Source organism: Nelusetta ayraudi, unplaced genomic scaffold (genome assembly GCF_046127955.1).
Source record: "Nelusetta ayraudi isolate G7.1 ecotype Tasmania unplaced genomic scaffold, CSIRO-AGI_Nayr_v1 ptg000063l, whole genome shotgun sequence".
Taxonomy (NCBI): Eukaryota; Metazoa; Chordata; class Actinopteri; order Tetraodontiformes; family Monacanthidae; genus Nelusetta; species Nelusetta ayraudi.
Genome location: NW_027466113.1, coordinates 4,434,241 through 4,443,046, shown reverse-complemented (window position 1 = coordinate 4,443,046; position 8,806 = coordinate 4,434,241). Strand labels below are relative to the sequence as shown.

Below are 8,806 nucleotides of genomic sequence, written 5' to 3'. Positions count from 1 at the left end.
ACTGGTGAGGCTTTAACAGTACCGACGCCTGCACAAACACGCAAACAGTGCCAACACAAACTCTGTAGTGCATAGAAGGTCTACAACAGGACATCTCCAAAACAGACGTTGCGCTCGATAACAGATTACATTTGTCACAAAAAACATTTTTCTAAAGTACAAACTGAACTAGTTTTGGTCACTTCGGCCCAAGAGCATAAATCTTATCTAAAACCGTGAGTTGGATGATCGTGTTTCGTCTTGGTCGTAATTTTCTAATCAACGTCGCCCGGTTGTCATTATTGTCGAGTTTTGGTTTTTTTTTCCTCGCACAAATACTGCACATTTCCTACCACGAAACAGTGAATGTTCAGTCACAACCTAAGCACCAAACAAGCCTCCGCCTCTGACTGGAGCCCAGCGACTGTGACCTCCCTGGGTGCTAAAACAACGGTGCACAGAGAAGGACGACGCACACACACGAGGGTAACGTCACAGCAACAGCTGTTACAATCAAAACAGTTCTCCATTTTGCAAAATCAAACATCCGTCTCTGCTTCTCTTTGGAATTTCCTTTGTATGTACGTGTGTGTGTGTGTGTGTGTGTGTGTGTGTGTGTGTGCGCGTGTGTGTTAAATCATTTTAGTGCATTCCCTGAAGTGTTTCTTTCCTGTAATGAGGTGTTTACTTTAAAAAAAGAAAGAAAAAAAAGTCCTAGAGGAGGTTTTGTTCCATGCTATGCGAAGTTATGTCACATCCCATAGCTTCACTTCTTGGTGTTGTCCGGGTTCAACCACGAGCCGTCCTCCTCCACCTCCCGCCGGACGACCAGGAGCATCTCCGCCACATCCTGAGAGAGCTGCTCGCTGAGAAATATGCTGCAAAGACAAACAAATGTGACAGAGAGAGAGAGGAGAGAGAGAGAGAGAGAGAGAGAGAGAGAGAGAGAGAGAGAGAGAGAGAGAGAGAGAGAGAGAGACGATCTCTTGTGTAAATCTAGAACGTGGACCGAAGGGGCCGATTTCTCCAGTGCAGCATTCCAACACAAACAGTGAGGTAAGCGCCATGTGACCCGCTGGCTCGTCCGGCATGACTCAATCCCCGGGACGCAGTTCCAGCCGCACAAAAGGCCACTTTTTTTTTTTTTTTACGGGGCGGTGCCGTAAACAACTTGGAGACAAGAGTGTTGGTCACATTCTTACCGTAACTCGGCCTCGCCCCCGATGCAGAGAGGACTCTTCAGTTTGGAGTCGAGGTTGTAGTACTGCCCGCTCACTTGGCGGACCGCGAGCCAGTGGTGTCGCCGGAGCGGGAGGGACACGATCCCCAGACAGACTCTGGATGGCACGTTGAGAATGAAGCCGTGGACCTTCGCCGTGCAAAGGCTCTCGACTGTCCTGCAGAGGAGAGACAGAGAGAAATAGAGAGAAAGAGAGACCATCACCAGACTGACAGCAAAAATATTCTTTCCAATTTCCAGGATTTGATTATAAAGGATGGTGCAATTTTGCATGGCACAACCAACACCAAATGACTGCAGTAATGTGCTGTAGTGCCGATAGAAGGAAAGTCCCAATCAGCCACTTGATTACCAGACACTCGGTGCTCAGTGGGTCTCGCTCACCTGCGTTTGTCCCACCACACGGCGGCCAGTTCCCGGCTCTGCAGCGCCGCCATGATGACGTTGACGTCGTAGTTTCCCGTGCCTAACATGGAGCGGTGAGGGTTGACCACACACTGTGGAGCCAGCCTGTAGAGAGAGACGCACCACTATCGTCTAGATTCGCTTTGGTGCTGCTCAGTTTTAAAATTGGCAGCTGGCAGAATAAAAACAAACCCAAAACGAAACATAAAACTCACTCGGCCCCCCCGCCCCCCAATGTTCTGCCAAACTATCTTTTAATGGACGTGGTCAACCACAGTGATTCTGCAGGATACAAGTGCAGAACGTACTAATTCTAGACTACAGAAACAGACTATTCAACGTTCACTCGACCAATGTTTGAAACATTATATAAAGCCTGTAGCAACAATGATGCATTTAGTGACAGAGCACATAAGTCACATGTGTTGGCACGCAAGTCATTAGCTAAGGTTGTGAGGCGACTTTTCTTGCCTGCGAGAAATGTATTCAATAGGAGGTGGTTGTGACAATTGTAAAGTCTGGGATTATGGTCTAAAAAATAAACTCTTAAATAATATTTCTGGTGTGGTTGGAAGTATAATGTCGGTACTCATAATCATGTCACATGTTCTCCATGCAAAAGAGCATATGTGACAGTGGCAAGCACGAGCCGAGTAGGTTTAGATTTCGGTTTAACACAACGGACACTCACTCACTTTGTGGGGTGAGACACAGTACCAGGTGTGGAATGGTATTAAAAAGTAAGAAAATCCAATCAACATGATAAGAAAACATGTGACCGTGATTCGTGAGGATCATGCAGAACTATAGTCACAGATAAGGTCGGACTGATAAGTGATGTCCCTAATTTGGGATCGGTATCAGTGTCTTTGCTGTCAAAGGCCATATTTGAACGACCCACATCACATACTTTCTTTACAAAGGGGTGATGGGGCAGCAACAGAAGAGTCCAGGGTGCTTTTCTCATTTCTGGGAAGTCCACCGACAGACTGCACTTAATATGCAGCGTAACATGAGATCTTTAACTATGTTTACAAGGCAAATGTGCTTCCACCCCCACACAAAGGTTCCTCCTCTACCTTTTGCAGATGTCATCGGCCGTCTCCTTGGTGAACACCCGCTCCTGGAGCACGTTGTTGAGTGCATGAATAGCGCACAGCTCCAGTCGTTGCTTCTCATGAAACACTTCTCCTTCGCTCATAATAACACTGAGGAAGACACACGACAAAACAGACAAAACACCAGAGGCAATATTACCGGGGGAAACATTAGCCAGCGCACAGCTGAGCGTGCGGCAGTAAGCTAGTTCCCTGCGCTGCCCATCCAGGCTAACTAACTAGTGCTTAGCTTTGTCTTACCGCGCAGGTGGTCAAAGTGTGTCGTATCGTAGCTGCCTTCTGCTCTGTTTTCACAAAAACAACATGTGGCAGTGTCTTGAATAAATGGTAGCGGAATAAAGCGACAGACCTGCTGATAAAGCGGTTCCCTGTTTGAAAAGATGCTGGAGAATTGACAGCTACTTCCAGAAACCGGAAGTAGATATGTTGTTGTTGTTGTTGTTGTTGTTGTGGTGGTGATGCTGTTTTATGCGGCTGGCCGTCCAATTTAGTGGAGATTTACGTATGCCCTGGAGTCGCCCTTATAGTTTGTCGCTTGCAATTACTTAAAGGTGGTCCATATTTAAATTAAAATAAATGAAATTATACACACACAGAAACGCTCACATAACGAGGAAACATCGGGGGTTATGACTGTATGTGTTATGTTACGGCGCCCTCTTCTGTGGAGCTTGGGTACTTATGGTGGCTTGTTGCCTCCAGATGTGTTGGATTGTGCTATTTCCCCCCCTCCTCTCAACATTTTTGATGTCAGTTAGTATTATCTGTTCTGTTTCTCCCCACTTTCTTGATTTCAAATATTTAGTCATGTTTCAATTCTTCACTGTGCCATTTGTCTGTTTGTTTTGTTTGCAAAAATACTGGAAGTGCACAATGGAATGTAAACTGAACTTGCGATGCTAATGAAGAAAAAGAAGTTGGGGTAGGAGCAGATGAGGCCACCTTCGACCCATTGGCTGGTTTCAGCAGCAACCTCAACCCTCAACTAATCCAACCACTTAGGATAACCTTATCACTAGTTCTATTTCAGAGGTAGCCTTAACATTGCTCGTAGGTGATATAATCGGTGTATAAATTATCATTCACACCACAGACTATTATATGCATAATCATCTTTAAAATGTTCCTGGGTGCCCATTTTAATACCCATCATTAGAAACAAATACATATACCATATAACATGAATTGAATAGCAGGAAGCCAGCAGATAATTCATTGAAGCAATGCTGCACTAAGTTGTAATGCCACCGTCTGGTCTGTCCTTAAAATGATTGTATTATATATCACCTTTTACTTTTTGTGCAGCTTCTCGTAGTTCCTATTTACATGGATGGGGGATGAGAGTTATTTAAACTGACCTATGGTGGGCTATCATTGGTAATATTTTAAACTCTGTTTGGCTGATTGGGCCTCCAGCTGTGACGATAACGTTGATTTCTGTCATCATTGGTTGAAGGACTCTGACGTGTCACGCCACTACGATGCCCATTGGCCCGCGGTAATAGCTTAAATTGAGTGTCGTATTTTTGTTCCTGTGTCAACGAAAAGAAGAAAAGAGCCGAAAGCATTCGGACCCTGCCAAGTCTTCGTCAAAGACAGTTTTTATTTGCTCAACCAAAAAAGTTTTTCCATATCTGCCACCAGCCAAACGTCACTTTGCCTTTATACAGTCCGTTTTGAAGATGGTAAGTCAAATTGCCGAGCACATCGTTGGGGGGCTAGCGGGACAACAGCTACTAGCTTCGTCCGATGCTTAGCCTTTTACCAGCCGTCGAGTTTTTTTAAATTAGGTTGCGTCTACTCGTTGGATTCTGCGACGGTCGCGTCGCTTAATTAACGCTGTCTCGTTTTCTCACGCCAGAAGTGAAGTTTCGGTCGCGAATGTCGTCGGTGCGCCACAAATGTTGGAATCGCCGAGAAGTGTTCTCATGGGTTTTTATCAGATACTAGCAAGGCTAGGAACGTTAGCCTTCTGCTAACCGCGTATAACAGCAACATAACGTTCAGATATTTCATGAAAGTGTCAGAAAGGATGCTCCTGTAACAACACCGTCATTAACCTGGCGTTCTGTGACGCTGCATTCAGGAAAACGTAGGTTTGACGACGAGCAAAAACTTACTAGAACCGTCTGCAAGTGTGCTGAAGTTGTTTGTCGCGAGTTTACAGCACAGCTCAGACTTCAGTTTGTCATACTTGAGTAAAACTGGATACAACCTCGAATAAAGCGCAGCAGGGTATGTTAATTCTCGCTTTGTTTGTGTACGTTTGCGTTTTTATTTTTAATGTTATGTCTTAATTGAGCTTTTATGTGCATGTCCATGCTGGGATGTCATGTGTCCGTATCATTTCTCAAATTTGTAGGCATTTAATTGAGGGTACATAGACATCAGATATTACCTGCATTTATGTCTGGTTTAGTGTACAATATCTATGTAGATGATACTAACATTATCTCTTAATTATTGATGCAAATGGATTGCAAAATATGATACAATACTCATGCATTACATATTTTATTCTGATACTTATATTTATTATATTTATTGTTTTGTAGTTTTTATTGTATTTTATCTATATAAAAAAGTTGCCGTTAGATGGTAAATGCCTTTGGTGGCAAGTCAAATACTGAAAGAAGCAGTCCTTCATGATGGGAGAATTTAAAACACAGTGGTTGATGATGCCGGTAACGTGAGTGTTTCCTGTTGTTCACCATCTTGCTGCCTCTCTTTCAGAATTCTAATGTGGAGAATTTGCCTCCTCATGTCCTTCGCTTGGTCTACAAAGAAGTCTCAGCTTTAGCCGCAGACCCGCCTGAGGGTATCAAGATTTATCCCAGTGAGGAAGACATAACGGAACTGCACACTGCCATCGAAGGGCCAGGTAAGGATGTTGGGATAGTGTTGGTTGATCTCATAGTCCAAGTGGACAGGAAGGCTTAAATTGTTCTGTCTCAGAAATTCTGGTTAAGTTTAATTACTGACCAGGCAATGTCTTTAATTGTTAAGTAAGCTTTATTTTTATTTTTTATTTATTTATTTATTTATTTATTTAATTTTAAGTGAGTTTCATGTGTTAGTTTCTTGGTTACTTTCAAGTAATATATTGTATAGTGCTTTACGATCTCCTCAACTTTATGTTCTGCTCGGTTTGAGTCAAAAAGCAATCGTTGCATATTTTCTGCCCCTGCGCTACTGATAACTGCCCGACAGGGTTGAAGGATCGTTCAGCCAACTTTTTATGATCGTCCTATCATCTCCTGGCTCTTTCACATCCCTTCCCTTGTGATGCCCTGCCTGGTCAACAGTGCTGGCGGTGCTCAATGTGATGGTGAAAGGGTCATATTTAATCTTTCAATATCGCCATCTTCATTGACCATTTCTCTTCTTCCGCTCATCCAAAGCTATCTGAAAATACTTTTATTATAAGTTTTTCTGATTTAGCGTTGATGCAATTGACTAACCCACAAAGCTAATAATGTTCATATTGTTTGTCAATATGATCCTGCTAATGGCAGTTTTTTTCCCCACATCCTGTTAAAAATCCCCCAGAGAAATTAATGGACATATGTGTTGGTATTTGGGCCAACAAATTAAATCAGCAGTAATCCAAAAAAAAAAAGAGAGACAGAAAGAAAGAGACCCATGTGCTTGTCTCTTTATAACATTATCTTTATGGTGACACAAACCAACTGTTCCATGGCTGGATTTGTGCTCCTGTTTATGTTCAGCTCTCTGCCACTCTGTGACCCGTTTTATGGCGCAGGCTTGGCACCGTCGGCCCACACTGTTGATGAAATGAATTCTTCATGCTCTGACAGAGGGAACTCCGTTTGCCGGAGGCGTTTTCCGAATGCGCCTGGTCCTCGGGAAGGACTTCCCTGCGGTTCCACCCAAGGGTTATTTCCTGACCAAGATTTTTCACCCCAATGTGGGCCACAAAGGGGAGATCTGCGTCAACGTGCTAAAGCGGGACTGGAAGGCAGAGCTCGGCCTCCGACACGTCTTGCTCGTAAGATGGACCCTCTTGCCTTTGTTGCGCTCGTTAATTGACTTCTGCTGCCTCGGCTAATTTATTTATTTATTATTATTTTTTTTACAATTCATCTCCTTTATTTCCCCGCAGACAATCAAGTGTCTCCTCATCCATCCGAATCCAGAGTCGGCTCTTAATGAAGAGGCCGGCCGTTTGCTCTTAGAGGACTATGCAGAATACGAGTCCCGGGCCCGTCTAATCACAGAGATCCACGCCATGGGCGGGCCCGGTGGGACCTCGGGGGCGCCTCCGGACCCCAGCGACGGCCCGCAGCCCAAGAAACACGCAGGTGACCCCACGAAGCGGGCGGGACCGAGCGCCGCCGTCGTCGTGCCAGTGTCCCTAGGTAACGGAGCCAGCGGAGCCAGCACCACCAGCAGCAGCTGCAACAGCAACAGTAGTAGCACTAACAATGTAGCAGGGAAAAAGAAAGCAGATAAAAAGCGCGCCTTGAGGCGGCTTTAATAGTCTCAGCGGATTTCTCAAAGTGTGAGCGTATGTGCGTGAATGTGAGAGTGTGTAAATATAAACATGTGCTGGCAATGCCCCACCTCCCCCCACCCGTGACTTATTCTCTCCCGACTCTTTGGACACCAGTTTGACTTCCTTTACTGCCATGACTTTTTCCCGATTGGCATCGCAGGTTTGATCCTTTCCGATGCCCTGTAACTCGACGACAACCGTCTGTTGTGTTGAACCCTCATCATGAAAACCACAGCGTCTAATTCGCCATTGGAACCTGTTGTCGTGTCAGTACAAATGAATTACACAGGGACTGAGTTTCCAGCTTAGCTCTAGCTCCATCACAAAGGCCAGCTGTTATTGTTGCAGCACCCTCTTTTTTTTTTTTTTTTTTTTTTTTAGAAAAATGCTGCTGTGATAGTACTGTGTACTGCACAGCAGTAGAAGTTGACACGAGAGAAACGTCACAAACTCGGTAAAGTACATGAGAAGTCGGCAGCGGAGTGAAAAGCGGTTTCCTAGCTTTTTTTTTTTTTTCTTTTTCTACGAGGTATTTTTTTTTTTTCACTGTCCAGTATTTTCAAAGGTTGTGTATAACTGACATGCCTATATTCAGCTGTCTTGTGGTTGTGATTAAAGACATAGATCAGTGGCATCAAGGCTACAGGGTACGCTACTGCTCCATATTAGAAAAAAGAATATTTAGAATATTTTATTCTCAGTATTTAACATACAGAGGTGTGACCTGTTTTATGCCTTGCTTTCCTACAAAATGAAAAGACCCCACCTCCCCTCCTCCCCCTCCCACCACCACCACCACCATCTTTGACTGTCACACAGGCAAACTTTTGCGTTTGATAGGAAACGCCTCCCAACCGTTTACACCTTCGCAGCGTCCCAGACCGGTTCCCCACCACCGTCACTACTGTCAATGCATGCTCGCTCTTCCTTTCATCTCCCCCAGGAAACACACTGGTGCAGTGTTGATTTGATGGGAAAAAAAGGTGTCCCTGAAACTCCTGTCACTGTGCACGCTGTTGGCTGAATATTTTGTGTCTGTTTTAAATTATTTAAGTTAATAAAACATTGAAATACCAGAAGTGAAATAAATTAGTTGCATTTTTATTTATTTTTTCCTCTGCCATGCGTGGATCACTCAGACTGAAATGAAATGAACACCGGGTGGAAGCCTCGTCGTGTTTCTCTCGCGTGGAAACGGCGCTACATTTTCTTAGCGGCGTCTTGTTCTCGCGGCGATATCCATTATTGGGGGCAGGGGGGGGGGAGCAGTAATTGCATTCACCCCAGCAAAAAAACAGTGAGAGAGAAGTGCACCCGGTAGAGCGTCACTGGAGCATCTAATGAAAGGCTGAGGCAGCCTCTTGCTGCAGACGTGCAGCAGCAGCCCACCCACCTGTGTAGGAATAACAGCCTGCCATGCAGGTAATTACTGGGCCTGTCTTCAACACCTGGGGTGCCACAAAAAAAAAAACAACTTTTGCACGGCATCTAGGCCACACACACACACACTCCCACTGTTGCCACCCACCGGACTCCCCTCTCGGAGTG

The 8,806-nt window shown here is 44.9% G+C and overlaps 2 protein-coding genes across 2 annotated transcripts; one reads left to right on the top strand and one right to left on the bottom strand.

Moving 5' to 3' along the window:
- Positions 1 to 572: 572 nt before the first annotated feature.
- On the bottom strand, positions 573 to 3,230 carry josd2 (Josephin domain containing 2). The gene is made up of 5 exons (XM_076040902.1): positions 3,092 to 3,230; positions 2,704 to 2,832; positions 1,604 to 1,729; positions 1,182 to 1,376; positions 573 to 857 (listed from the first exon to the last, which is right to left on the bottom strand). Exons 2-5 carry the CDS (start codon positions 2,823 to 2,825, stop codon positions 746 to 748), a joined length of 555 nt encoding a protein of 184 aa, XP_075897017.1. The 5' UTR covers positions 2,826 to 2,832; positions 3,092 to 3,230; the 3' UTR covers positions 573 to 745.
- Positions 3,231 to 4,245: 1,015 nt separating this feature from the next.
- On the top strand, positions 4,246 to 8,347 carry ube2s (ubiquitin-conjugating enzyme E2S). The gene is made up of 4 exons (XM_076040892.1): positions 4,246 to 4,427; positions 5,476 to 5,623; positions 6,561 to 6,751; positions 6,866 to 8,347. The coding sequence occupies exons 1-4, from the start codon at positions 4,425 to 4,427 to the stop codon at positions 7,238 to 7,240; spliced, it is 717 nt and encodes a 238-aa protein (XP_075897007.1). The 5' UTR covers positions 4,246 to 4,424; the 3' UTR covers positions 7,241 to 8,347.
- The last annotated feature ends 459 nt before the right edge of the window (positions 8,348 to 8,806 follow it).

What these genes read in the sequence shown, in the direction of transcription:
- josd2 (XM_076040902.1), bottom strand. Translation starts at nt 2,825, where the DNA reads ATGAGCGAAGGAGAAGTGTTTCATGAGAAGCAACGACTGGAGCTGTGC. An exon ending in GCCGATGACATCTGCAAAAG is followed by an intron (nt 1,730 to 2,703) that starts GTAGAGGAGGAA and finishes CTCTCTCTACAG; the next exon opens with GCTGGCTCCACAGTGTGTGG. An exon ending in GGGGGCGAGGCCGAGTTACG is followed by an intron (nt 858 to 1,181) that starts GTAAGAATGTGA and finishes TTGTCTTTGCAG; the next exon opens with CATATTTCTCAGCGAGCAGC.
- ube2s (XM_076040892.1), top strand. An exon ending in CACTGCCATCGAAGGGCCAG is followed by an intron (nt 5,624 to 6,560) that starts GTAAGGATGTTG and finishes ATGCTCTGACAG; the next exon opens with AGGGAACTCCGTTTGCCGGA. An exon ending in GCCTCCGACACGTCTTGCTC is followed by an intron (nt 6,752 to 6,865) that starts GTAAGATGGACC and finishes ATTTCCCCGCAG; the next exon opens with ACAATCAAGTGTCTCCTCAT.